Here is a 27,558-nt window from a genome sequence, read left to right as displayed (position 1 = left end):
AATTATATGTAGAGCTCACTAAAAAATTCGAAAATAAACCCATGAATCATCAAAGGCAACATTATTGATGACAACAAAACACATGGAAAACCACCCAATTAATGCTTAGCTGTGCTAAATCATAAGATTCCAAAGACAGTTACCACTCTGATTGATAATTACTCCCTCCGTCCGTTTCTAGAGTTGTCCTAAGTCAAACTTTTTAAACTTTGACCAAATTTCTAAAAAAAAATGCTAATATTTATAGTATCAAATTAGTATTATTAGATTCATCATAGAATATATTTTTATATAATGTGTATTTTATATTATAGATGTTGTTACTCTTTTCTATAAAGTTAGTCAAACTTTAAAAAGTTTGACTGGCACGGTTCCTAGGAATTGATTCTTTCGTGGACGGAGGGAGTATCAAGCATGATTTGTCCCAGTAATAGGTGATTCACAACATTTTTACAGAAACAAAAAAAGCGGAATGTGTTACAGATCATAGTGTTCAACCGTAGTTTAGTTGGACCCAAATTTCAGGGCCAGAAGTTCTTAATACGAGGAATGGGCCTAGCCCAAAAAAGTTCTCCACCACGTAATAGGCCCATGGGCCTAAGGCGGTAAGGCCTTCGGTTGCAAACTTGGAATGATTCCCCAGTTGCCCTCATCACGCTACTGCCGTGCCGTTTCCTTTCCCCGTCACACCTTTCGCTTTCTTCCCCCAGTCCACCCCCCACTTCACACCACCACCCTCCCGACCGCGACGCCCGACGCCGGCGACCTCCGCACCGCATCGCCCCCCGCCGATCGTCCCGAGGTAAACCTTCTCAACTCGATTGCGCTCCGGGCTGCATGTATCCGTCCGCTCGATCTGTTCTAGGGAGTGTGTGGGCTAGGTCTAGGTGTAGGTCGATCTGTTCGGCCGCCAGTCGCGTAGAGTTGTCGCGATCGTGGTGCCGATCTGGTCCGCTGCCTCTTCATGAGGGTTTTGATCGGCCGCTTGCTCCCCCTTGCTGTGTTCTGGTGCGCTTCGCGGCGTGGATCGGGTAGGGGGTCTGTTGCCAACTTTGGGATGACGCCGCTGCTCTCCCTGCTGTGTTCTGGTGCCCTTTGCGGCTGGGATCGGGGGAGGGGTCTGTAGAGCTAGTTCGGTTGGTCGCGTGGGTGCTGGGAAGAGGGGAATGCTGATGCGTGTAAGCGTGGTCTCAGTTTATTTACTGCGATGGTGTTCGTTTATTACTCATGGGTGGGTCTGATCCGGATTATGTATTAGTCTTGTGGAGCTGCTTTCTCTTGTATATACACGGGATGGAAGAGCTAGTAGCTTGTGAAGATCAAGTAGATTTATGCAGTGATTAGAAGCAGTAGCCAAGGATTTGTAGTAGCAAGGGCTACAGTGGTTTTTGCCTGTTATTTGCATTATTGCAGGCCTGATGTCACACACTGATGTATTGATAGGTTGTAATTTTGGTTCTCGTCCAGTATGGCTTATTGAATCCAACTACTTTGATTATTCAGCATTATTTGGTTAGAAAGCTTGTGGGATTGTGCTACTACTTGCTTCTGTTCTTCTAAATTGTATTAAATCGCCCCATTTGATTTATTGGTAGGTTGTAATTTTGGCTCTGCTCTAGTATGGCATCTTGTCTTGAATCTAGTTAATTTGATTATTCAGCATTGTTTCGGTTATAAAGCTTTTAGGATCACACAAATACTTGTTGCTGTTCTTTTAAATCACCCCATTTGCTGTAAGTTGTTAGATCTTTACTAGCAATTAAACCAGTGACTGTATCTTTAGGATAGTTATTACTATTCCTAATTTTAGAAAATTGGTCCATTACTACTGGGATTTATTTCTAGAACTCAAATGCGATAAGCGAATCACTGCCTAAGAGCCTGCGTCCTCTTTTATTCTATTTTTTTTAATGAACTCATTTTGATGTCTCGGGGCACTAGTCAAATGTTCCATAACTTCATCTGTGATCAGTTTTCACTTCTCTAGAATGGAATGATGGGCATAACAGTTCCTTCATTGTTCTTTATGGAAGTTAGGATATTATCTGCATATAGTCGAATATTACTGTTTCTGATTAATGGGAGGGCGCCAGATTGGAGCATTCTAGTCTCAATAAAAAAAGTGAAATAGTTATGCTTTTAATTCACTGCCTTCTTTGGATTATCGTTCTCTATGTTTGAAGAAGAAAATAATATCCACATGTTTATCATGTAATCCTGTATGATGATATTGAAGCCGAAGTCAGCTTTTTATATTTGACCATATAGCTGAAGCACATATCAATAATATTCTCATTGATAGCAACTACTTGCATCCATTCGTTAGTTGTCACTCAAGCATATTGCCGTTTTTGCCATTTGCATTCTGTAGTCAGTATTGTTGTCAGCAACATTCTAAATTTAGCAAACTAATTGTTGTTTTAAAAAATCTCCTACATTTGGAAATTTACTATTCCAGAAGTATTGTATTCTGGATTACTCTAGCGCAAGAAGATTAATTTTGTGATGCACACAATATTGAAACTGTACATGAGATCGGAATATGTACTGACACAGTTGATCTACTTCAAATTTTAATACTATCCCTTCTGCTCAGGTTCAAACTTTATTGCTTTGAATTGGCACTTCGGACCATATTAGGCCTTGTTTGGTTCCCCTTGCTAAATTTTAGCTAACTAAAATTATTTTAGCTACTCTTGGGTGACTAATGGACTAAACTATTTTAGCTCCTTTTTAGTCAATGTGTTTGGAACTTTAGCTACTAAAGTGAAACAATTTTAGTTAGCTAAAATTTAGCAAGGGGAACCAAACAGGCCCTTACTGTCTCTTGATATAAGTTATGCGTGCTACTCTGAATTCTCTTGTTTGCTGTTGTAAATTGCACTTATATATTTGTGCTGAATTTTGTCTTTGCACATTTACAGATTTGTTGATCAAAGAACCATGGAAGGATCGTTCCAGTTGAATCCAAACGCCAGTCCTTTCATACCTGGGTCGCTGGGTTCATTTGCACACAAGGCCCCAGAAAAACAAGGAGGTGAGACTAAAGATTATTCTAGTGGCTCTATAGGTTTTGAACTTTCAGATTTGCTTTATTTCATATGACGACACTGAGAGGTCAGCAGGTCCTATCATTTTTGCAGGGTCATCATCAAAGGGAGAGCCTTCTGGTAGCAGTTTTGATCCTTCGCAGCATGAGGAAAATGACATGGATGAAGTTGCTCTAGCCAATATGGTCTTTTCAATGTTCCCAAATGTCTCCGCAGATTTCATTGATGAGTTACTCAAGGCAAATGATTTTGACATAAATCTGACTGTTGATATGCTTCATGAGCTGAACTCACAAGATATGCTTCCTGATGATGCTGAGGCTATCAATGACCTTCCTGATGATGCTGAGGCTACCAATGACCTTCATAATGGCCAGGTATTTTAAAGTTTAAACTCTCTCTTTCTCTCCCCACCTTGCCAGCACCCATCCATCCATCCATCAATCCCTTGCAAAGATGTGCTGTGAGCCTTTAGACTGCTCATTGATTGAATGATTGTCCTATTCATTGCTAGGGCGTACCTGATGCTGATAAGGCTGTGGTGTCTAAGAGTAGCAGGAAGATGAATGAAGATCTGCAGAATGAGAAGTCAGCAACTTCTGATGTGAAATCTGTGCTGCCAAAGTTCTCAGAGATCAACTTGCTTCACAATGACCTGGTATGTGCAATTCCCTCGATACATTCATGAATCATGCATGGCACCTCTTGGACAACCTTTCCTGACCGACTTATTTATTGCAGGGCCTGCCTGATGATGATAAGTCAGTGGGGAATTCTGTTGCAAAGTGATCTTACATATCAAGGCGCTCTGTTTTATCCGAGTTAGTAGGTTATGGTGTACATACTAGTTGCACCCAGAATTGTGGCTTGGAGGACAAAGCAGTGGGAGCTACTGTTCCATTCCCGTTCGCAGGACTAATTAATTGTTTCTGGTGGTTATCCTTAGTTTCAAATTGCTGGTGGTTATCCGTAGTTTCAAATCGCTTGTTCAGCTCCTTTGGGCTGAGTAGTTAGGTATTCCTAGTGGTTATCATGAGTTTTATACCCCTTGGTTTGCTCTTCAAGATCGAGTAGTACCTGGTGGTCATCCTGATTTTACATATCTTGGTTAGCTGTTTTGGGTTTGGTACCCAGTTAGTTGAAACAATGCAGGTTATGCTGCGACTGCCCGTTATGTGTGATGTTCTTGGAGTGTTATTCTGCTTGTGGTGTTGTGCTGCTGTTTACCAGATTACCAGTCATATAACCAGTAGCTTATATTATCAGATCATGCCACCTCTCAGTCGTTTTAATTGTGTTTGATAGTCAGCCGGTTCAGTTGTGAGTTCGCTAGTGGCATCTGCCATTTCCACAAGTTACATGTATCCTGTAGTTCCATCGAGGCGTGAACTGGAGGACGAGACCGCTCTCTGTACTCGCTTCGTCCCTGCCGCTACCATATTTGTGCTGGTTAAACTTTGTTGAGTTTGGGTGAATTAGTAGAAAATATTAGTAATGTTTATATTTTTAAGTAAGTTTATTATTAAAATAGATTTAACGATCTATCAGCTTGTTCGCTTAAGTTTATCAGCTGAATCTGCCTGTCATTTAGCAGCGTTTTTGTTGCTTATCAGCCAGACGAACAAGGCTTTAAGTATGAGAGCTGGGCTAGTAAAAATAAAATTTAAAAGTTTGTCTCGGGAGATTTAAACGCGGGACACACACAGCACGGCAGCACGATTTTACTCATACGAAATAACTCGGAAAACGTAACGAAAACAGCCAAATCCACCGGCATCATGCATAGCCTCACTCCCGAGGTTGACTACGAGTTGCCGGAGCATGGCGAGCTGCAACAACTAGAGCTCGCGTTTATTTAGACGCACGTATATATGTGTGTATGACTGCCCATGGATCCGCCGGGCGCCGGACTCGATAGTACGTAGTGTATGTAGTATAGTATGTGGCCGGCGGCGACGACGACGACGACGACGGAGCAGTTTCTCTCGTTCATCAGCACTTCATCATGGGGAGGCCGCAGGCGCGGGTGACGCTCTGCGCGACGGGGCCGTTGACGTAGCCGCGGTACGCGGGGTCGCGCTTGTACTGGCAGAGGCACGGCTGCTGCGCCCGCAGCGACGCGCAGCACCCCTGCGTCACCGCCCCGCCGAACAGCGCGCCCGAGCACGCGCTCAGCGCCGACGGGTTGCACGACGCCGCCGCCGCCGCGTCGTCCACCGCCGTCGCCGCCAGCAGCACGACGCACAGCAGCGCCAGCGCCGTCGCCGTCGCCTGCTTGCCCATGGCCGGCCGGCCTTGTTGTTCTCCGCTCGGTTGCTTCGGATGGAGTGGCCGGAGAGAGGATATGTGGGGATGGACTGCTGTATGCCAAGTGACTGTACGTGTGTGAAGTAGGCTGGTGCGCGCGAGGTCCGTACTTATAGAGAGAGAGAGAGAGAGGCATGCGCGCTGCTCGCCAAGAATGATGGGATCGAGCCGGTCGAGGAAGCAAGAATTCATGGAGGGAGCTGAGCAGGGAGGGAGGAGCCAGGGGAGGAAGGCTCTGGACTGGATCGAGATCGCCGTGGTGCAGTGCCAGTGTATGGGCGGCCACGCTCTGCGTCGTGGGCGTGCATGGCCAGCCATTCCTCTGGAACTCTCACACATGCATGCACCGACGGCGCATGGTGGATTGGTGGTTGGTAAGGGGAGGGAAGGAAGATGCGTGTCTCGCACAATTTAAAGCTGCTAGCTACCCGTGCCGTTCTATGGCTGCTCTCTTTGTGAACAACGAAGGATTGATGCTCCACTTCAGATTTTTCTACTCTGTGTTTTTCTTTTTAAAAAAAATACTTGGATGTATGCCCAAGTAAATTTTTCATGGCTTAAAGCAGACGATCTCTGAGTCCTGAGTCCAAGGTGGAGTGGAGTTGAAGCAACACAGATTTGGGCCGTGTTTAGTTCCTAAAGTGAAAATTTTCGCGGCATTGTAGTACTTTCATTTGTTTGTGGTAATTATTATTCAATCATGGACTAACTAGGCTCAAAAGATTTGTCTCGTAAATTTTGACCAAACTGTACAATTAGTTTTTATTTTTGTCTATATTTAATACTCCATGCATGTGTTTAAAGAATCGATGTGACGGGGAATCTTAAAAAATTTTGGGTTTTGGGTGGAAGTAAACAAGGCCTTGTACTACTACTTTCACTTATCACAACTCATAATTATAAACATACTTTTAGGAGTATTGTAGGCTAGAGCAAGTATAGTAAGAGGTTGTAAGCTGGTTAAATGCTGAGATGGAAGAGAGAAGAGAGGAGAAGCGGTGAATCTTTTAACATGCATAGAACATTAAATATAGATGAAAACAAAAATTAATTGCACAGTTTGTCTGTAAATCGCGAGACAAATTTTTTAAGCCTAGTTACTCCATGATTGGATAATGTTTGTCAAATAAAAACAGAAGTGCTACAGTGTCAAAATACAAAAAAATTTTTGATCTAAACAAGGCCTAGTTTTTTCTAGGTAAAAATGTTATTTTTGGATTTGTTCTGAAAAAAAAAAACCTTTCATGGGCTTGATCATGGCCTTTTACAATTTCTCAACCAAAACAGCCCAAAAGAGCTCGAGCCGTCGAGACCCAGGTTGGCCGCGCCGTCAAACGAGTTACCGCGCTCCCGCTATTCCTCCCTGCGGCTGCAAGCGGGCCGTGCCATGCCGGCGTCGCCATGGCCGACCCCTCGCTCCGTGCGGCAAGCGTCCCAGCTCCACGCCATCCTCACCACGTCCGGCCGCATTGCCCACCGGCCCTCCGCCGAGCACCTCCTCAACTCGCTCACCAACTGCCTGTCGGCCCCGCGCCACCTGCGCTACGTGCTCAGCCTGTTCGACCGATTGCCGCACCCCACCACTTTCCTCCACGACACCGCCCTCCGCGCCTGCCTCCAGGCTTCCGCCGGCGCAGACCATCCCGTCCTCATCCTCCGCCGCATGCGCCGCGGGGGCGTCCGCATGAGCGCCTTCACGTTCCACTTCGTCTTCCGGTGCTGCGCCGCTGGCGCTGGCGCCGGGCTCTGCCGGATGCTGCACGCCGCGTGCCTCCGGACCATGCTCCCCTCCGCAGCACGGATCGTTGCGAACCCCCTCATCCACATGTACGCCTCGCTGGGGCTCACGGACGACGCCCGCCGGGCGTTCGACGAGGTACCTGTCAAGGACGCGGTTGTGTGGGCCACGGTGATCGGCGGGCTGGTCAGGTGGGGGCTGCTCGATGAAGCGCGGAGGCTCCTCGTGCAGGCACCGGAGAGGAACGTGGTCTCGTGGACTAGTTTGATTGCTGGGTACTCGCGTGCTGGCCGGCCTGCTGATGCCGTGTATTGCTTCAACTGCATGCTTTCAGATGGTGTCGAGCCGGATGAAGTCGCGGTGATTGGTGCTCTCTCGGCATGTTCGAAGCTCAAGAATTTGGAGTTTGGGCGCTTGCTGCACTTGCTGGTTGGGAAGAAGAGGATCCAGATGACTGACAAACTTGTTGTTACGCTCATCGACATGTATGCCAAGTGTGGTGACATTGCCCAAGCGCAGGCGGTCTTTGACGCTGTGGGAAGGGGCCAAAAGCCTGAGCCATGGAATGTTATCATTGACGGTTACTGCAAGCTTGGCCATGTTGATATTGCAAGGTCTCTGTTTGATCAAATGGGTGCCCGTGATGTCATCACATTCAACTCGATGATCACTGGATACATCCACAGTGGCCGGCTGAGAGACGCATTACAGTTGTTCATGCAGTTGAGGAGACATGGCATGCGTGCTGATAATTTTACCGTGGTGAGCCTTCTCACTGCTTGTGCGAGCTTAGGTGCACTGCCGCAGGGCAGGGCTTTGCACGCTTCAATCGAACAGAGGATAGTAGAGGAAGATGTCTACCTTGTAACTGCACTTGTGGACATGTACATGAAATGTGGGAGGGTGGATGAGGCAACCGCTGTGTTCCATCGCATGGGTGAAAGAGACGTTCACACTTGGAGTGCCATGATCGCAGGTCTTGCATTCAATGGGATGGGTATGGATGCTCTGGAGTCTTTCTGCCAGATGAAGCGTGATGGTTTTCAGCCCACCTCAGTTACCTACATTGCTGTTCTGACTGCATGCAGTCACTCGAGTCTGCTTAATGAAGGTCGTCAGCACTTCAACGAGATGAGATCGTTGCACAAATTACACCCTCAGATTGAGCATTATGGCTGCATGATAGATTTGCTTGCTCGCAGTGGGCTCTTGGATGAAGCTATGCATCTTGTTCAGACCATGCCAATGCAACCAAATGCTGTCATATGGGCCTCCATCTTGAGTGCTTGCAGAGTCCACAAAAACATTGACCTAGCCCGACATGCTGCGGAGCATCTTCTGAAGTTAGCGCCTGAGGAGGATGCTGTCTATGTCCAGTTGTATAACATATACATAGACTCTAGACAATGGGTAGAAGCAAAAAGAATAAGGATGTTGATGGAAGAACAGGGAGTTAAGAAGACGGCAGGTTACAGTTCGATTACTGTGGCTGGGCAGGTACACAAGTTTGTTGTCAATGACCAATCACATCCTTGGACATTAGAGATCATCACTATGATGGAGGAAATTGCACGCAGGCTGAAGTCTGCGGGTTATTCGCCAGCTACGTCAAGGATAGCAGTGGATGTTGACGAGGAAGAGAAAGAACAGGCACTTCTAGCACACAGTGAGAAGATAGCCATTGCTTTTGGTCTCATTAGCCTTCCACCGAACTTACCAATTCATATCATGAAGAACCTGAGGGTCTGTGAGGACTGCCACTCTGCAATCAAGTTGATCTCTCAGCTTTGGAACCGGGAAATCATTGTTAGAGATCGGAGTAGGTTCCACCATTTCCGAGATGGAGCATGTTCTTGCAATGATTTTTGGTGACTACCATTCTGCTAAGCTTCTAGTCCTGTTCCAGAGGTCAGAAGACAATCACAAGAATACACTAAAAGCACAAGTGCTTTCATCTCACAATTCTGCTTCCAGTTTCAGATTTATAAATGCCTAAGGTACTGTTTCTTCGTGCCATCTACTCCCTCCATCCCCAATTATAAGTCATTCCAAGAATCTTGGAGAGCCAAACCACTTCAAGTTTGACCAAATTTATATCATAAGATAATAAAATTTATAATAACAACCAAGTATCATTAGGTTCTTTATTAATTATATTTTCATATTTTATCTATTTAATGTCATAATTTTTTATAATTTTTCTATAATTTTGGTCAAACTTGAAAAATATTTTGACTCTCTAAGATTCTTGGAATGACTTATAATTTGGAATGGAGGGAGTATATTGTAAGTTGTTTTTGCTTTTTTAGATACTTAGTTTTTACCATGCAACTAGATATACGCTATGCCTAGATATACATAGTAAAAAAGACTTACAATTTGGAACGGAGAGAGCAATAAATGAAAGGAGCTAGTGAATCTTTTCATAACACAAAGCTTTCTCGTGTACTTTACCAGGGATAGGAAGTCGGATGTGTCTGCACGCAAACACACTCGGTGGGTTTCACAATGATGGAACTGAATGTCTGAATCCGTGTGATTTGATTCTTCAGTATGACACCATGCCATTGTTTTTTCGAGCACAGCAGTTTTAGAACAGTGATAAAAAGGCCACAGCCCACAACCCGAAGGCTTGACCGTGGTAAATACAAATAATGGGCTGTCTAATCTGGTTAACGGGTCGGCCCAGTCAATATGGACATATGTGGGGCTGCTTGTTAGAGCCGTTCAGGCTTTCAGGGGCCAAACGGCGGAGCCGGCTCCGGCGACCGCCCTCCGCTCTGACCTCGCCTGGCGCCTGGCGGCCAGACGCTTGCGGGCGTGCTCCTTCCTCGGAGGGCCCCGTGGCTGCGCCGTGCCTTGTCCACCGAGGTGACTTGTGAGATCTCGCTATTCCTTTCTCCCCGCTGACAGGCAAGCGAATCCAAGTAGGAGTACTATGGCGACGACGGCGGCCGCGGGGTACGGGCACGGCTGCTGCTCGGCGGGTCTGCCGTCCTTTGCGCTGTTTCCGGGGATCCTCTCGACCCGCCGGTCGCCTCCTCCTCCTCCTCGCGTGTCCCTTGTCGCCTCCTCCTCGAAGCTCAAGGCGCCGGCACCGCGGTGCGCTCCGTTCTAGCCCCTTCTTCATGGCTCGGCTCGCCGGTGTCTAAGATCGTCTCTCTTCGCGCAGGTTGAGAGCTTCGTACCGTCCAAGGTGTCTAGCTTCCTCCTCCGGCCAGGTCAATTCGGATGCGGTGCTGTCGTCAACGGTTAGTTAACGCTCTCTCTCCGTCGTCTCTGTGACGTTTCCAGATCATCAGGGGTGAATTGGTTTGGGTTATGGATGCTCCATGTTCCGTGGAATTATTTAGTTGAGGCGATCAGGGAATGGATTGGATTAGGTAGCCACCAGCAATGGGAGAACAGTAATTGCTGGGCTTTTGGACCACTGTTTATTGAAATAGGATAACTGACGAGATTCAACCTGATATGTTGATGTAGGTTGCTAGCTATTCTATATCAACTTTAAGGATTCACATTGTCAGAATAATTGTGGTTTTCTAACATCGTATCTTCTTTGTCCATTGGCGATTGCCGATTGGCTTCTGTAAACTATCTATATACACAACCATAAGTTGTTCATTTGAAATTGCTAATTCTTTCCTGAGATTGTACTTTGTGTACATTTCTTGTAAGTATTTCGTTGCTTTGGTGTCTTGCAGATTATGGCATTCAAAAGACAACACATTTTGTAAGTTGTAGATTTGGTAGGTTGATAACGTACATATGTGAAAATATGGAAAAGAAATAATGATAAGGTCTTGCATTATATATATATATATTTCGACGGTTTATTATACGAAAGACAATGTAACAAATTGCTTGCTGATTGAGGAACAAACTAGGTTCAGAAATGAGTGATAAGTGCTTAATTCGCAGGCAGATTGAACAGTAAACATTATATATATAATTCACCGGTTTATTATACGAAAGACAATGTAACAAATTGCTTGATGATTGAGGAACAAACTAGGTTCAGAAATGAGTAATAAGTGCTCAATTCGCAGGCAGATTGAATAGTAAAGCGGCAACCAACAGACTAGTTTGTAGGCCAGAATGTCCTAAATGTAACTTTGTGTGATCTTTCAGGAAGCCACTATCGATATAAAGCTTCCTAGAAGAAGCTTGCTTGTTCAATTTACATGCAATGCATGTGGTGAAAGGACCAAGCGCTTGATAAATAGAGTAGCCTATGAAAGAGGGTCAATTTTTCTTCAGGTAAACTTTGTTCCATGCCTTTATTTATGTGCAAATGCAAACTCGAAGCCTACTGCTTTGCTCATTTTGGATCGCTGTATGAGACAAGCCCACATTCATACAACTGATGTTTTCTTACACATGCTGTATATTTGTGTTCTAACATACATGCACAAACAGTGTGCAGGGTGCCAGGTGTACCACAAGTTTGTTGATAATCTTGGTCTAGTTGTTGAATATGATCTACGAGAAGAAAATGAGCTACAAGGAGAAAATGCCGTGAACACCAATTCTGAAGATTGATATGTTGTGAGAAGCAGTGTTGGTATGCAAAACACCCTGTAGTCTGTAGGTTTTGACAGCATTGATTGTTTACATAAAATGGCACTTTAAAGTTGTTGCGTATAATTTGTACTTTACAATGTGATATATGGTCTTATGAAGGAAACAAATGATCATAATACCAGAGTACTCTGCAATTCCAAAAATGTTCTCTTATTAATATCAAAAGTTCAAAACAATACAGTTTTTGGCAGATTATTCTGGCCCTAGCGATATGATACTAATATTTGATATGCACACTACTTTGGCATCATTGTTTGACTGCATCATTGAGATTATGATCGACTGGGGCATCGTTTTTCATCATCTCATTTTCACCTTCGCTATCCTTGGCATCACCAGTACACTGTACACAGCACACCAGAAAATGGAAGCTGGATGCTTCTTTACCAGTACACCAGCATCTACAGAATTACTAGTAGCAACCGCAGCAGGATTGTTGGGAAAATGCGCACTGCACTCCCCAGCAACACGGTGAATCGAGAGCCTTCTCACGCGATGCAGTGAGAGACTAAGCGACAATGGACAGTGGGTTCAACAGTCGGTGAAAACGGTAAATGCTCTCTCTCTTAATGGTGGCATCGCTCCTCTTATATAGGGCTCAGAAACCGACCTAAGACAATTACAGAAATACCCCGTGACGGTGGGGGAATATCCTGGCATATTCCTACGTTACAGTCTACTGACCCAAGTCATTTATGTAATTTCACACCACGAGCTCCTCGCGCGCTCCACGGCCGGGGCTTCAACTCGTCGAACGCTTGAATCCTCCGCCCGATCGTCGAACCTTCGACGCACATATGCCGGAGGTTCCTCGGCTTGGCCACGCCGAAGGTTCCTCGGCTCAGACGCGCCGGAGGCTCGTCCCCTCCGCCGCGTCCTTCGCGCTTCCTTCGTCCATCCTCCGTCACGGGAAGGCCCGGAGGTTCCTTCCTTCTCTGTTCATGACCTCCGTCGTTGTCTTAGCCTCTGCAATTGCTCAGTATCACAAGAGACGTGTTAATATTAGTCTCCCTCAGAACCTCCGCACATATCCGTACGAAGGTTCTCCGGGCGGAGGTTATCCTCCGAGGCAGCCAGGGGGAAGGATGCGGCCAATTCCTTCCTTCTCCGTTCATGACCTCCGTCGTTGTCTTAGCCCCTGCAATTGCTCAGTATCACAAGAGACGTGTTAATATTAGTCTCCCTCAGAACCTCCGCACATATTCGTACGAAGGTTCTCCGGACGGAGGTTATCCTCCGAGGCAGCCAGGGGGAAGGATGCGGCCAGCCCCCAACAAGGATTATTTCTCAGTCCATAGTCGAGCATCAATTTATGTAAAAAAAGTAGCATTTATGTCATTATAAGCACTGTCATACTATGTCAATTGATCAGTATACTACTTTGCAATGATCAAACCATACCATTAAAAATATTCGAAGTATTACTATTCGCAGGGATAATAAGTCAGAAAAGCAGCCACAATTTAATGACCTTATCTAGAACGATTGGGCTGCTTTGCTTATAAGCTAAATATAGAATGGGCTAAACGCGTAGCTTCCGTAGGCCTTATTTTATAGTCCGTGGGAGGAGCTTTTCCGGTTTCTCACTTCCCAGCCATGCCCGTCCGCCACCGCGCGTCTCGTTCGGAGGCCCGCGGCCCGCGGCCCTCAGTCCAACGCTCGTGCACCTCCCCGCCGGGCCGCCCGAGCATATCCCCTCCAGAGAGCCGCCCGCCGGAGCCCTCCACCCGAGCACCTCCCCTCAAGAGCGCATCCCTCGCCGGAGCCAGACGCCTCCCCCGCCGAGCGCATCTCTGCCTACGAGAGCATCCGTCGCCCGAGGTTGTACGCTGCACCCCCTCCCTCCCCTACGAGAGCATCCGTCGCCCTCGCCCGAGGTTGCAGGCTCAGCCTCCAGGCCTCTACGGACTACGGTGGAGAAGGAGAATGGAGGATGCTGCCAAACGGTAGACTTTTGCCGGCTTCTTACTTGCTCAAAAAGCTTACTTCTTACAAAAGCTCCTAATATTTAAGCCGTTCCATAAAACTATCTACTTCACTGTACACGCATTTCTTTGATCGCTTCACTGCGAGTTCCGGCGCTAGACAGACACATCAGTTCCCTAACTTCAGGAAGCGGAAATAGACATAGCTCTAGGCAAAGAAATAAGTATAGAGAATGGGGTACTATATCTTTGCCTACGGCGTTGATGATGAGCAAACAGCTCCGGCTATTCCCTCCAATGTGCTCTGTGTAGCAATTGCAAACTCTAGCACCAGCTCCCAGGTCTTCAATTCGAATGAAGATCTTGGCAAACAGCCAAAGCCAACAGGTGCAGGGACTGAGATGTCTTCTTGGATTTTTTTTCCTCGAAAGTGTAATCTGTTTGGTGTATATGGAAAATCTTTCAACTTTGAATCTTGTGTGAGAAAACATGTATCATGGTTTGACAGTGATGGTCTGGTGGATGAGAATTGGGAAATACCAACTCACTACATCTAAATTACATTCTCCTTAGGTGGATTGGGGAATTTTTGTGCTTAGTACTGATCAGTTTTGATTATTGAAGTTTAACGAGTTGAATATGATAACAACTTATGGTGACAATAATTGATTTTTAATTCAACAACTTGTTAAAAACTGTGAGGAAGCCCTTCCTCACAGATAACCCATAGTTTTTGTTTCAGTCTGAATGTTCATTGAATGGTGAGACAGTCTTTTTTTTAATCTGAAGTATGGCCTTCTGGCATCAGTGTAGAAATTTAAAGTTGCCCTTGTATGCTAAACGTGGCGGTTACAATCTGTCCTTCAAATCTTCAGTAGAGAATGTGAGTTGTACCAAAATCTACTGTTTACCTAGATGATATTAACAAGTGGTGCTTAGATAGCCATATTCTAGTTTTCATTTTATTTTTATGACCCTAAGCAAACTGTTCTGAAGTTCCTGTACACTCGCTCATCTGATTTTGAGTAGGTGACAACGGCGTCAAAGTGTTTTGGACCAGGTTGAGATGACACTCTGCTTCACAAAAACCATCTCCACTGTTTCTCTGCACTGGGGAGCTCACTGCAGACTGATGGAAATCAGAGAGATGATTGCTGCTTGGACGCTTCCCTCTTCACCAACTTGACAATCCCACAAATTTGTATGGTGATCTCACTCCTGCAAGTTGCACATACCAGCGAGGAAGAACAGAGCCCCAAGCATCACTACTGTTTCCGCTGGATCCATCAGTGTTCAGTGAGGCTGTTTGTGGTGATGGCAGTGTGGGATGTCATTTCTTTGAACCGTATGATCACTGGTTTCATTCGAGATGGTATCGGCAATCGAGCTCTTGTAGTTTACAAGTGGATGGTTGCTTCAGGCTACAGAGAGACCCCTCATACCTTCTCTGCTATTCTCAGTGCGTGCAACAGCTGCGAGGGACTGCAACTGCATGGCCGGGTACTGGCCTTGGGCCTGTGCTCCAACCCATTTGTCAGGTCTGCATTGGTCAATCTGTATATGCGTGTTGAGATGCCTTGTGCTGCCCTCTTGCTGTACAATGAAATGCCATTGCAGAGTACAGTCATGTCCAACGTGGTTCTGGGTGGCTTTTGCAACCTGAAGTTGGCTGAGGACCTCCTTTGTTCCTTGCTAGACATGAGACGACGTGGTTTGGAGTTGAATGGTCTTTCTTACTGTTACGCAATGAAAGTATGCTATCAAGATGAAGAATGGCTGCAACAAGGCAGGCAGCTTCATGGAGTAGTTCTCAAGGCAGGGTGGGTTCCGTCAAATATTTTCCTGTCAAACTCGCTTGTGGATCTTTACTCAGCAATCGGAGACTTGGTGGATGCTAAGAATTCACTGGATGGTATCCCTTCTGAGGATGTCATCTCATGGAATTCCATTGTTTCTGTTTGTGCAAGCAAAGGGCGTATGAAGGAAGCAACTGATTACTTGAGACAGATGCTTTGGCATGGCAAGATGCCCTCGGTCCGCTCCTTTGTTGGGCTCTTTGCTTCGTCTGGTCAGACTGGAGACCTTGGAGTCGGGGTTCAGATGCATGGTATTGCTCTCAAGCTTGGATTCTGCTGGAGTCGTGTGCATGTGCAAACTGCACTCATTAACATGTATGGAAAGTGCCGCTCTTTTGATTGTTCCTTGGCAATCTTCAATGAAATCCCAAGCCTTGCACTGGAGTGCTGTAATTCAACAATCACATCATCAATTCGCTGCAAGGTTTTTCACTCCACATTGGAGGTCTTGTATTGTATGACTGTAGAGGGAGTTATGCCTGATAATGTGACTCTCTCTGCAACACTGAAGGCCATATCTCTGTCAGTTTCTCCAAGTTTAATCAGTTGCCAGATGCTGCATTCTTGGGTCTTCAAGCTGGGCTTTGAAACAGACATGGCTGTGTGCTCCTCCTTGATCAGCGCTTATGCTCGAGCTGGCCATCTGAGCAGTTCCCACTTGATATTCAAAAGCTTGCAGGATCCAAACGTTGTTTGCTTTACTTCATTGATATCTGCATGTGCTCGATATGGAGATGGCGCAAAAGGAGTGGAGCTGCTCAATAACATGGTTTCCAGAGGGCTCAAGCCTGACGACGTCACCTTCCTGTGCGCAATCGCTGGGTGTGATCAGGCAGGACTGATCGAAGAAGGCAGGCTAGTGATCGAGCTCATGAGAGCAACCCGCGAGCTGGGTCCTGACGAGAGGCACCTCGCTTGCATGGTTAACCTTCTCGGCCGAGACGGTTTTGTGGAGGAGGCCATGAAAATGATGGAGCACTCGCCGCTACGGCACTACACCAAGGCGTGGAGCTCGCTTGTTCAGAGCTGCAAGGCACATGGTGAAAATGCGCTGGGAAAGAGAGCGGCAAATATGCTGATAGATGTGGGCCGAAAGGACGCAGCCACCAACTTGCAGGTATCGAGATACTTTTATGAGATTGGGGACGGCGAAAATGCCTCTAGGATTAAAGCCATGGCAAGTGGGCAACAAGTGAAGGAGAGTGGTCACAGCTCGGTTGAGATCAGTCACAGAATCTAGCATCCGTGGTTAAAGAATGGTATGAAGAATTCATCTTAGCTGGCTGGTAGCTGTTTCACCTGTTTGAGCCGATAACCTGCACATCACAAGGTCATGTTGCCAAGGTCATGTACAAGCTCTCCTGTTGCATACCTCACTCAACCCAGTGCCTTCGTCACATATATCCTTTGCTCTTCCAGATCTGAATCTTGGGCAATCCTTTACAGTTACAGCCTTACAGGCATGTCTGTTCAGACAGGAAACCAGCTGGTCTCATTCGTCCTATCGTCTTTTCAGACACTGTTCTCACAGGCAGGTGCCGTTGAATGTCTGCACTTTGCTTTGCAGCAACAGGATGATGATGATGGTGCCCGTTTATGTAGATGCAAGTGCAAATGTGCAGTTTCCTAAAAGTGAAAAAGGCCAAAAGGGGTGGTGTTTTGGGTAGTACAGTACAAAGACCGCAGAGTGAGTGACGAAAGGAAAATGGAAACAGGGCGGATCGTGCACGCAGATTTTTGGAGTGGGATACGGCAGCACTGCCGATTTCAGATCTGGCAGGACGGACGCAAGGACAGTCTGGTCTGGCGCCGTCGAATTTATTATGCAAAAGTTCCGGTTAAGCATGCAGGATAAACATATGATGCTGATGCTGATGGCGCGTCTTTGTATATTTTATGCTCCCCCCACCTACCATCAGTTGCATCCATCCAATCATGCAGTGACACTATCTATTATATTATAAAAATGAAATCACTACCACACTCTGTCCCTGTTAGTTAGTAAACCCAAAGTTCGGTCTTTGGTCTGAGACTCTGAGCTGATAAAGTGATAAACCACCACTATAATTCTGTGCAAAAAGGATTTAGTAATCAGTACCACTGGTCTGAATGAAAAGACATTGCATCCCTGATCCATCCAATCATGTTGCAGCACTAACACACTCTGCCCCCTGTTTGGTAAGGCCTTGTTTAGTTCAAAAAATTTTTGCAAAACAGATACTGTAGCACTTTCGTTTGTTTGTGACAAATATTGTCTAATCATGGATTAACTAGGCTCAAAAGATTCATCTCATCAATTCCGACCAAATTATGTAATTAGTTTTTATTTTCGTTTATATTTAATACTCTATGTATGTGTTTAAAATTCGATGTGGCGGGGAATCTGAAAAATTTTGCAAAATTTTTTGGGAACTAAACAAGCCCTAAATTAAGCCCAAAGTTTGGTCTCTGAGCTGAGCTGGTAACAATAAAGTGATAAACAAGCAGTGAAATAATAACTCTGTGCAAAAAGTTTCAGTAATCAGTACCAGTGGTCTGGCCTGAATGAAAAAGATAAACAAGCCAGGAAAGAAAAGAAATTCAGAGCAGAGCAGTAAAGAAAAGAAAAGATTCAGTGGTGGTGCTGGGTGCAGTATCAAATATTCCCTGAGCCAATATGAGCGTGGGTCTGGTGCCCCGGATTCCAGAACAGGAACAGGGGCTTTCGCCGCTCGCTCTCCACCACCACCACCGCAGCACGCACCCCCGCTCTTCCTCCTTTTCCTTTCTTTCTTTTTCCCCAACCCACCTCGCTCGCAGCCTTCCTCCCTTCCCTTCCCTTCTTGGTGGAAGTGGATTGGTTGATTGATCGCACAGAACACAGACCGAGCTGCTGCACGCCCGCCTCTCTTCTCCTCGCGGAGCAGGCAGGCAGGCAGGCAGGCAGGCTGGGATTCCCGTCCGCGGCGCCGGCGTTGAAGCAGCGCAGGTACGGCACGACCCGCCCGGTTGAATTTCTCCGTCTCCGTGGGGCTAATTTGTCTCACTCATCCCGTTCTGCTTTCTGCTGCTGCTGCTGCTGCTGCTGCTGCAGGAGTTAGGAGCTTTGCCTGCGACCAAGGGGGGGGAGGTGGTACACCGCCGCTAGGGCAGCAAGAGGGGAGGAAGAGGAAGGCTGGCGTCCGGCATGGCGAGCGAGGAAGTGCTCCATAAGGTCGGTTCCGAGTTCCCGTCTCTCTCGACGGCATACACCTCGTCAGTCGACAGTAGTTCATCGCCTTTGTTGCATTCATTCCTAGTCTGTGTTCACTTAGCTACCAGCTCGGCTTCCTTCACGCGGATTTAATTTGTTGCTGTTTCTTGCAATTTTGCTTTGTTCCCGGGCTTTGCTGATTGTTGATACCGTACCGACTCGTGTCGTGCGTGCTCCTCTCAAGGAACAGGCATGTCGAAATTGGTAACCTAGGGTTTGGGAGGAACTCCAAGGGTCTAGATATCTAGGAGTCTAGGGTACTCTGGTCTGGTGTATTCACCATATGTTGAGTTTGTTGCGCACTTGGTGCTCACAGGCAACCGATTTTGGTGAATCCTGTATTCTTTGAACTTTTGTTTAGTACAGAGTATATCGGCCTTCTGCCCAAATTGTACTTAAAAGAGTTTTTGTATATTTTTATTTTGATGGATTGATAAGATGATTCATTTGACTCTGGCTGCTAACTTCTGCTGCGCAGGTCCAGAATCTTATAGAGCGTTGCCTTCAGATGTACATGAACCAGAAAGAAGTGGTTGATGCCCTCTCTCAGCACTCTAAGATAGAGCCTTGCATTACTGAACTTGGTAACGCCTACTGTTCTCCTCCCGTACAGTGATATGACTCATTTCTCTTGCTTGCAAGTTGGTCCAAAGTTATTTCATGCATATCTGGCTCTGCCGTTAGTCCAATGTTACAACTTGATTCTGTACTACGATGAAACACAGATATAATGTTTTATACAAGTGATCCTAAGTCTTCATACAATGCTTTAAGTAAACAATTCTCTTCACCCCTGTATCATTTGTTGTCATATGCTCCCCAAATCTACCGACTCAATGACAAACATGTATTCTAGATATCTTGGTTGATGCCTTCTAATATTATTATATACTAGGATAATGAAAAGCATCCATTCCTGCACAAACTTATGTCAGACTCAGTGTTAGCTATCATCTCTAAAAAATGTTTAGATCCATTATCCTACCTTAATGACAAACTGGATAGCTGGGCCACCAAGTTCCATTTCTACATCCCTTTTTCTAAAATTTTATTTTGCAGTTTATTGTATTGAAATTGAATCTGTGCTTCTACTAAAAACTCCACGAATATATACCAACAAATAGTATGGAAGTGAAAAAGTAGCTCATGAAGTTCCATTTGTTTTACTCATTCTCTCAGGATTTTTCTTAAAGAAATCTCTTATGATTGCTATCTAATTGGTGCTTTTTTTCCTGTTATTTTCAGTTTGGCGACAACTTGAGCAACAAAATCCTTTGTTTTTCAAGGCATACTATATGAGGCTAATGCTTAAGAATCAAATAATGGTCTTCAACAAGCTTCTTCAGGATCAGTTTGAGATTATGAATAAAGATTTTTCTTCAGGGATCCCTTCTATGTCTCTTCCTAATGGATCTAATTCCAACCTATGTAAGACCTTTGTTTCCAACCTTCTTATCAGGGATTGCTCATCATTATTTAACTTAGTTTTCTGATTTGCCAAGTGAAGTCCTATAGCAATATGATGGAATCTCAGGCATACATGACCATTGTATGAGCCCAACAAGTCTGCCATTGATTCGTTTGAAGTTTTGTTTTTGTTCATGAGATCTTATTGCCACTTTCAAGTTTCCACTCTTCTTTAACTTGCCAATAAGTTGACCTTTTTGCTAGCTTCCTAGTCTGTCATTTTGATTCCCAAAAAAAAAAAAGTCTGTCATTTTGACATGGCTGCTTTCTTCACTTGTTTCAGTGAAGCAAAATCCATGCTTTTTGCCAGAGACTGCTCCTGGATCTGCAATGCCAGATGGTATAATGCACAATGGAAGTTCAAGTGGTATAATAAATGGCACACCATCTGGCAATCAATTGCTTAATGCTAGTAAAGACTTGCATGGCCTTCATAATGGAATAGATGCTTCAACTAGTCTACAGTCAGACCAGAACGCAACTACTGTGCTGTATGGTGTAGACAATGAGACAAGTGCAACAATAAAGACTGAGTCTTGCTATTCGAGTAATGCTGATTTTGCTTTCTGTGGGAATACTTTCTTGGAATCATGCCAGTCAATAGGTGATGCATCTGGTGGTGGATCCTTTAGTAGCTCAGAGTTGAATGGGCAACCACTAAATGAATCGATCTTGGATATGGAATCATCATCATTTAGCTTCTTGAACCAAATGCCCCAAAACTTCATCTTTTCAGACTTGGCAGACGATTTCAACCAAAGTGCAGGTACCTTCCAGTGAGATTTGTTGAATTCTTCCGAATTTTGAGTGCCTACTTGTTTTTGTCTCCCCCCTCTGCTGTATAAGTTACTTGTCTTGTTTTGGAGTTTTTCCAGAAATAACACCATTTCTCACTCCTGAAACAAATTTCTCCGATTCGACGGGGGGAGAACATACAGGTGATTTATCCTCCCTTTTTTCTCACCACCACCTCATGAATACAACATATGCTGCATTCTTTGATCGTCACGCATTGTCCCAGAGTAAAAGCATTTATTCAACAAGCAAATGTGGTCCTTGTCCAAAAAAAACAAGCATTCTGGTATTTACTGTTTTTCTTCCTCTGCAGGTTGAGTGGCCATGCACAGCACACCAACCATTTGTATATACGCTCATGGGCAGTCACGTCTGCATTGATGAAGAACTTGAGGACCTTTTGATCTAGCTGTTCCATTTCTAGTTTTCGCCTCTTATATTGTGATAGTTGGGACTTTGGGTTTGGTGGGTTGTCTAGCCCCATCAGAACACATAATTGGTTGGTCTTCCAGTATCCTCCCTGATGGTGCTGTCGTGCCTTGTACATTGCCGTGCTTCTGTAAGAAACATTAGGAGCGGCGTTGTTCACATCAGCATTAATTTGGCTAATTTCCCCGCTTGGCTTGTACAACAAATTTTATCAACTGGATTCTGAATTCAAGATTTAGGCCATGAGTTGTACTATTGTATATGCTGCTTCCCACTGTGCCTTGTACATCCCCGTGCTTCTGTAAGAAACATTAGGAGGGGCGTTGTTCACATCAGCATTAATTTGGCTAATTTCCCTGCTTGGCTTGTACAACGAATTTTATCAATATTAATGAATTTTAGGCCATGAGTTGTACTATTGCATATGCTGCTTCCCACTCTGAATTGGCAGAATGATTGAAGAGTTGACACTGCTTGACCCTTTTACATTCACACGGCATGCAGCAAGTTTTGGATAAAAACTTCCCATCAGCTGTTTGGAATTTCAAAAGTAACACCGGACAACAAAAAACAATACAGCTTCATTTCCTATTACTGATTTACTGTAATAACACAGTCGCAAAAAATGATCCCAGTTTCTTGATCGATGAGGATGCTGCTGTGTTATTCTAGCACGCTTATCTGAATTCAGTCCTCGGTTACGGTACCCTCTTTAGGAGATTCACAAATGCCGGATCCATACATGATACATACAACGCTTCCGTCACATCAGTAGCCTTTGAGCTGACCACCCAGTCCGGCTAATGCAATCCATTTCTCCAACGCCGTCGCAGACGACACGAACGCCGACTTGGAGGATTCAGCGTCGAGCTTGTTCACTGAAACCAGAGGATCCATGAAAATCTTTCAGATTCATTCATTCATACTGGCACAAAAGCATGGATGGATGGATCACTGGAAGATGAAAAGTTCAGAAAAGAGCCGTAGGCCTTCTGCACATGTACTACCGGATGTAAACAATGTGGCCAGTGAGCTGTTGAAGCTATCAACCACGTTCCTCTCCTCTGGGCTTGAGCTGAACTGTTGTTATATACACACAGGTCGAAACAGATGAAAAGCATGTTGGTGTAGAAGAGAAGCAACTGAGCTTAAGAATGGGCTTGAGAGGAAGAACCTTGGAGAAAGCCATATTGATGTTCTGCACCCACTTCGCATCTGAACTTGGTCCCAGGACGCTGCTTGCGGCTGGGAGATCATCTTTGTCAATGGCCTGCCCAACTTTGCTCAGCTTGTAGATGAGGTCCTGCAAATATCCTGTGGTTTTTGTAGATCAAACTACAGCATTGTTACTGCTGGAGCCAAAAAGCTTCAGAGATCTTCTTGTTTCATCGTAAAAAGAGGGAGAGAAAGAAAAAAAAAACAGCAACTGCATGATCTGATGAAATGAAGCACAGAAGCAGAGTGTGTGCTGACTGACTGAGACTGACCGGTCTCGGTGCCAGAGGAGCTGATGACGCCTTGCTTCTGCAGCCGCTTCTTCCTGTCCTCCTTCACGCGCTCCAGCAGCTCGATGTCGTCGTCTTCCTCGAGGACGAGGGCCCGTGCGGCGCGGTCGGCGGCGAGCGGGGAGAACGAGGCGGCGAGGGCGGCGAGCGCGCACGACGCAAGGCCGCGCCGCCGGCCGACGACGACGGTGGCCTCACGCCGGTGGTCCTGGCCACCGCCGCTGCTGACGCATCTGAACGACACGAATCTCTTCTTGGTCTTCCCTGCAGCTGCTGCAGGAGGATGCTGCACCGGCAACTCCTGCGCCGGTACCGCCGCAGCCTTGGACGCCGGGCCGCATCCGGCGAGCGCCCATGCCTCCGTGACAATGGACACCATCGTGTGATCGGCACAGGAAGCAGCAGCAGCAGCCGCAGCAAGAGGCAGAGGGAAGAACTAAGAAGCAGGCGCTAGGGGCTGTGGACAAAAGGCACCAAGGGAAAGGAAGCATGCAGCGCTGGCCCAACGAAAGAGCCCCTTATCCTCACTATCTCGTTTCGGCCGTCACAGCCACATAAAAGTTAGCTTGGTTAGCTCAGAGGCAACAGGCAAGCACTGAACACTGGACAGCATCAGGCTCTTGGCAACACAGTGGAACACCACCCAATAAATTTCATTTTGTGAATTAATCACTGTCATATATCTTTATCTAAAAAAAATTGCTGTCATACATACATACATACATACATAAACAATCTCCTTGCAAATACCTAACTAATAACTAACTCCATCAACAATATGAGTATAATCACTATGTTTGAATTCCATGTGTACAATTATAGCCTGTGTTCTTAGGTGCGCATGAATTATGCACAGAAAGAGACAGACTAGCCTTTTAATATGGCTAGGACGCACCTAAGGGAAAAGCGAAAAAAGAGGAGATAAAAGAGAGGCAAACAAGACTAGAAGAGGCACATATATCACCAGAACCAGCTCCGGCGGCTGTCCACAGCCTTGACTGTGGTGGCTACGAGAGGCATATGGCCGTACATGGCAGTGAACGCGTTGAGACATCTTGATCTCTGCAAACCATGGCCTTTCAAACTGCTGATGCCGCTTGATCCAATCTCAAATATCCTTCCTGCAGTGATATCAAGGACACGGACGTGAGAAACATACTCCTGAATGAAACAACAACTGGTCAGATAGCATACAGCGGCGGAGCCAGAAACGCGATTTTTTTTTGTTAGAGGGAGGGGACAGCGGTGGAATTTTCATAAAAAATTAAAAATTTTCAATGAAAATTACACTAACTTAGGGTCCCTCCTCCCTCGTCCCCTTCCCTCTGTCATTGATAGCATATGTGCTATCTCAATATGGCTAGTTGTTCTGTTTCTATGTAATCCCAAGCAGAAAAGCACCAAGGAAGTTTCAGATAAGCTACAGTAACTTCCTTATGCTAGAAGGTGGGAAGTTCAGGAAATTACGAAAGTGGCAGTGGCTTTATCAATTGTTAAATTTCACTGCAGCCAAGCAACAACTCATGTGGTCAAGCAATATAAAAATTAAAAACTACAAAGTCCTCCTAACTGTAAGTAAAATAGGATGAAAGGTCATTGTCACTCTAAATGAAGGATAAGGGCCCTAGACCTTACAGTGGCTGATAAACTTTGTCACAGGCAAACAAAAAGGCGAAAACAGACTATTGAAAGATGAAATTTCACGATGAAAGAAGTAGACAAATTCAGCTAATTTGGCAGCTCTCTTGGCCGTTCTTCGAAAAAAAAAACTAAACTTCTTGATGAAAAGGGTGCTCGGTGCTCACTGACCTTGCACCCATACCGGTGGAGCTCCAGTAGCATTTGCAACAAGAAAAGCCATCGCAATATCCTCACAGTTCCTGCCAAGCGTTAGCGTAGTGAAAGAGTTAGATCCATGGAGTGATACACTACACATGCCAATCCCTGACAGCACCATAAGAACATAGGACCCAATAACATAACTGAAGGCAATTTTCTAGAAATGGTGAACCAGAGAGGTAGGAGTTGCACCTGTTCTCATTCACATATTTGCGAATGGACGGTAGCATTTGGTTGGTATACATATCCAAGTACTTCTTGTGGAAGAAGCTTGCTTTGGAAAGAACCATGCTGTATGTCCCAGTCCACCAAACTGACCGCCAGCTTCCATATCGGTATTCCTCTTCACTACCTCTCTGTAGAAGAAACAACTCCAAAAGGATTGGTTTTTAATTTGTGTGCCAATTAAGAATTGGACATATCCTTCCATATGTCCATGCAAACTCCAAACTTCTATTTAACCAGCAATTCAAATTTGAACGTAGAAATATACACTTTCAAATTCAGACAAAACAAATATCTCGTGTTGGAATACAAATCCAATATGACGTACTCGCTTGGAACTACACCAACCAATCGATTCAAAACATACCGGGTTGGTAAGCCAGTGCATCCGCGGCACGAAGCCGACCATGGCGGATGGCGCGCTCTGCCACACGGAGAAGGCGAAGCGCAGCGTGGAGCAAGGGACGATGAGGTCGTCGTCGACGGAGAAGACGGCGTCCGCCGCGAGCCCCCGGATGGGCCTGAACCTGTTGTTGAGGCTGTCGGCGTCGTTGATCTCGAACCGCACGGCCGCGCCGCCGCGCCGGGTGCCGTTGAGGCCGAGGACGCCCCCGCGCATGGTCTCCGGCGGCGGCCGCGGCTCGCTCCACACCACGTGGACGGTGTCGACGCCCCCGCAGGCGGCGTAGTGCGCCACCGACCTCCGCAGCAGTGCCGGGCGCCTCCACGTGTTGATCACCACCGCGAAGCCGCCGCTGCGGCGACGGCGAGCGTTGGAAATGGAACGGGACAACGCGGGTGAGTGACTGACTGACTGCCGGATTGGCTAGCAGTGGAGTACAGGAGCAGCATGGAAGCGGCCAAGCGGGGCGGGGTGAGGTTGGTCATGGTCGGGAACGGGACGCTTACCGTGGCGAGATGGCGGCGGAGGAGGAAGGGTCGGTGGGGCCGAGCCGGTGATTCTGGAGCGTGAGCGCCAGCGCCAGCGTGGTGGCGGCGGCGGCGAGGGCGAGGAGGCAGAGGGCAAGGCAGGCGGGCACGAATCTGGTGGCGGCGGCGGGCGCGTGGCGGGGCAGGAGCGGGTGGCGGCGGTTGGAGCTGGAGCCGGAGCCGGGGCCGGGGCCGGGGCCGTGCCTCCTGTCCGCCGCCGCCACTGCCTGCAGCTTGAGCAGTAGCTTGGCCATCCGCGGCATGGGCACTGGCTGGTTCGAGGCGGCGAGCAGAGGCAGAGGCAGAGGCAGAGGCAGAGGCAGAGCAAGCCGCCAAAAGACCCCCTCTGCGTGGCGTCTCCCGGTTGGCTCTGGCCTGGGGGTGGCGCGGACGGACTAGGGCGCAGCCACGGGCTCAGGTGTCACCGAGAAGCCGTGCGAGGGGAAGCGGGGGAGGGAAGGGAAGCAGCCACCAAGGCAGCCGGCCGATGCGCTAGCTCCTTTTGAAATGCGGGAGGGAGGCGGAGACGGAGGCGGAGGAAGAGAAGTAGAAGAAGCTTCTTGGTGCGGTACGGCGGCCATCGGGCAGCCAGCCAGCACTGTGAGTGCGATGGATGGCTGGCGGCGGCGGCGGCGGCGGATGCAGTTGGGAGTGGCCAGTCCGGACAGCCCCGGCCCGGTGGAGACTGGGAGGCGGCCTAGTCCGGGGGAGGGAAGGCTCGCTTTGCAACGTCGTACTACTAGAGTCTACAGGTACAGATGTGGTGAAGTGCACACGTACCTTCCGAATGTTGACGGGTACTCATGTAGTAACTGTTGATGATTATCTTATGCCAAACTGTTCACTGTCACATGGACCTTGTTTAGTTCACCCTGGAAAAACAAAAAGTTTTCAAGATTTCCCGTCACATCGAATCTTGTGGTACATGCATGAAACATCAAATATAGACGAAAACAAAAACTAATTATACAGTTTAACTGTAAATCACGAGACGAATCTTTTGATCCTAGTTAGTCCATGATTGGATAATATTTGTCACAAACAAACAAAATGCTACAGTACCGAAAACTTTTCACTTTTCGAAACTAAACAAGGCCATGGAGGTCATGGAGACGGTAAATAGTAAAGACCAAGGCCCTGTTTACTTTCAATTTTTCGGTACTGTAACACATTCGTTTGTATTTGACAATTATTGTCTAATTATAGACTAACTAGATTCAAAAGATTCGTCTCGCAAATTACAGTAGAATATATAATTAGTTACTTTTTATCTATATTTAATACTCTATGCATGGGCCTTGTTTAGTTCCCAAAAAATTTTGCAAAATTTTTCAGATTCCTCGTCACATCGAATCTTTAGACGCATGCATGGAGTATTAAATATAGATGTAAATAAAAACTAATTGCACAGTTTGGTCGAAATTGACGAGACGAATCTTTTGAGTCTAGTTAGTCCATGGTTGGATAATTTTTGTCAAATACAAACAAAAGTGCTACAGTGTCGATTTTGCAAAATTTTTTAGAACTAAACAAGGCCTAAACAAGACCCTTTGGATCATAGAGCTAACGGGTAGTAGATCCTTGCGTTTGGCATTAGGCCCTGTTTAGTTCCCCACCTAAAATTTTTTCATCCATCCCATCAAATCTTTGGACACATGCATGGAATATTAAATGTA

General features: G+C 46.3%; 7 protein-coding genes and 1 pseudogene across 8 annotated transcripts; 4 read left to right on the top strand and 4 right to left on the bottom strand.

Annotated features, from left to right (window-relative positions):
- On the top strand, nucleotides 658-4,320 carry LOC8064956. The gene is made up of 5 exons (XM_021450508.1): nucleotides 658-802; nucleotides 2,925-3,037; nucleotides 3,144-3,427; nucleotides 3,565-3,708; nucleotides 3,792-4,320. The coding sequence occupies exons 2-5, from the start codon at nucleotides 2,944-2,946 to the stop codon at nucleotides 3,837-3,839; spliced, it is 570 nt and encodes a 189-aa protein (XP_021306183.1). The 5' UTR covers nucleotides 658-802; nucleotides 2,925-2,943; the 3' UTR covers nucleotides 3,840-4,320.
- Nucleotides 4,687-5,709, bottom strand: LOC8065591. Its single transcript, XM_002437512.2, has one exon. It carries the CDS (start codon nucleotides 5,694-5,696, stop codon nucleotides 5,043-5,045), a length of 654 nt encoding a protein of 217 aa, XP_002437557.2. The 5' UTR covers nucleotides 5,697-5,709; the 3' UTR covers nucleotides 4,687-5,042.
- On the top strand, nucleotides 6,663-10,032 carry LOC8065590 (pentatricopeptide repeat-containing protein At5g48910). Its single transcript, XM_002438934.2, has 2 exons — nucleotides 6,663-9,092; nucleotides 9,553-10,032. The coding sequence occupies exon 1, from the start codon at nucleotides 6,745-6,747 to the stop codon at nucleotides 8,965-8,967; it is 2,223 nt and encodes a 740-aa protein (XP_002438979.2). The 5' UTR covers nucleotides 6,663-6,744; the 3' UTR covers nucleotides 8,968-9,092; nucleotides 9,553-10,032.
- Nucleotides 11,276-13,470, bottom strand: LOC110431200 (annotated as a pseudogene).
- LOC8065588 (pentatricopeptide repeat-containing protein At1g74600, chloroplastic) lies at nucleotides 12,927-17,441 on the top strand. Its single transcript, XM_021450006.1, has 2 exons — nucleotides 12,927-13,625; nucleotides 14,634-17,441. The coding sequence occupies exon 2, from the start codon at nucleotides 14,808-14,810 to the stop codon at nucleotides 16,698-16,700; it is 1,893 nt and encodes a 630-aa protein (XP_021305681.1). The 5' UTR covers nucleotides 12,927-13,625; nucleotides 14,634-14,807; the 3' UTR covers nucleotides 16,701-17,441.
- On the top strand, nucleotides 18,122-21,713 carry LOC8064955. 2 transcript variants are annotated; one of them, XM_021449339.1, is made up of 7 exons: nucleotides 18,122-18,428; nucleotides 18,534-18,653; nucleotides 19,171-19,276; nucleotides 19,938-20,120; nucleotides 20,443-20,925; nucleotides 21,026-21,097; nucleotides 21,268-21,713. In XM_021449339.1, exons 2-7 carry the CDS (start codon nucleotides 18,627-18,629, stop codon nucleotides 21,270-21,272), a joined length of 876 nt encoding a protein of 291 aa, XP_021305014.1. In that variant the 5' UTR covers nucleotides 18,122-18,428; nucleotides 18,534-18,626; the 3' UTR covers nucleotides 21,273-21,713. The 2 variants fall into 2 exon arrangements, with proteins under 2 accessions (XP_021305014.1, XP_002438976.1); XM_002438931.2 differs by having other exon boundaries at nucleotides 18,124-18,428; nucleotides 21,035-21,097.
- On the bottom strand, nucleotides 21,892-23,409 carry LOC8064954 (thylakoid lumenal 16.5 kDa protein, chloroplastic). Its single transcript, XM_002437511.2, has 4 exons — nucleotides 22,871-23,409; nucleotides 22,558-22,697; nucleotides 22,391-22,463; nucleotides 21,892-22,261 (listed from the first exon to the last, which is right to left on the bottom strand). The coding sequence occupies exons 1-4, from the start codon at nucleotides 23,265-23,267 to the stop codon at nucleotides 22,152-22,154; spliced, it is 720 nt and encodes a 239-aa protein (XP_002437556.1). The 5' UTR covers nucleotides 23,268-23,409; the 3' UTR covers nucleotides 21,892-22,151.
- LOC8065587 (glycosyltransferase family 64 protein C4) lies at nucleotides 23,545-26,614 on the bottom strand. Its single transcript, XM_002437510.2, has 5 exons — nucleotides 25,862-26,614; nucleotides 25,320-25,707; nucleotides 24,920-25,083; nucleotides 24,698-24,768; nucleotides 23,545-24,009 (listed from the first exon to the last, which is right to left on the bottom strand). Exons 1-5 carry the CDS (start codon nucleotides 26,143-26,145, stop codon nucleotides 23,849-23,851), a joined length of 1,068 nt encoding a protein of 355 aa, XP_002437555.1. The 5' UTR covers nucleotides 26,146-26,614; the 3' UTR covers nucleotides 23,545-23,848.

This window comes from Sorghum bicolor, chromosome 10 (assembly GCF_000003195.3).
Source record: "Sorghum bicolor cultivar BTx623 chromosome 10, Sorghum_bicolor_NCBIv3, whole genome shotgun sequence".
In the NCBI taxonomy this organism is placed as follows: Eukaryota; Viridiplantae; Streptophyta; class Magnoliopsida; order Poales; family Poaceae; genus Sorghum; species Sorghum bicolor.
The sequence above is the reverse complement of the archived record's forward strand: the minus strand, read 5'-3'. Positions and strand labels throughout refer to the sequence as shown.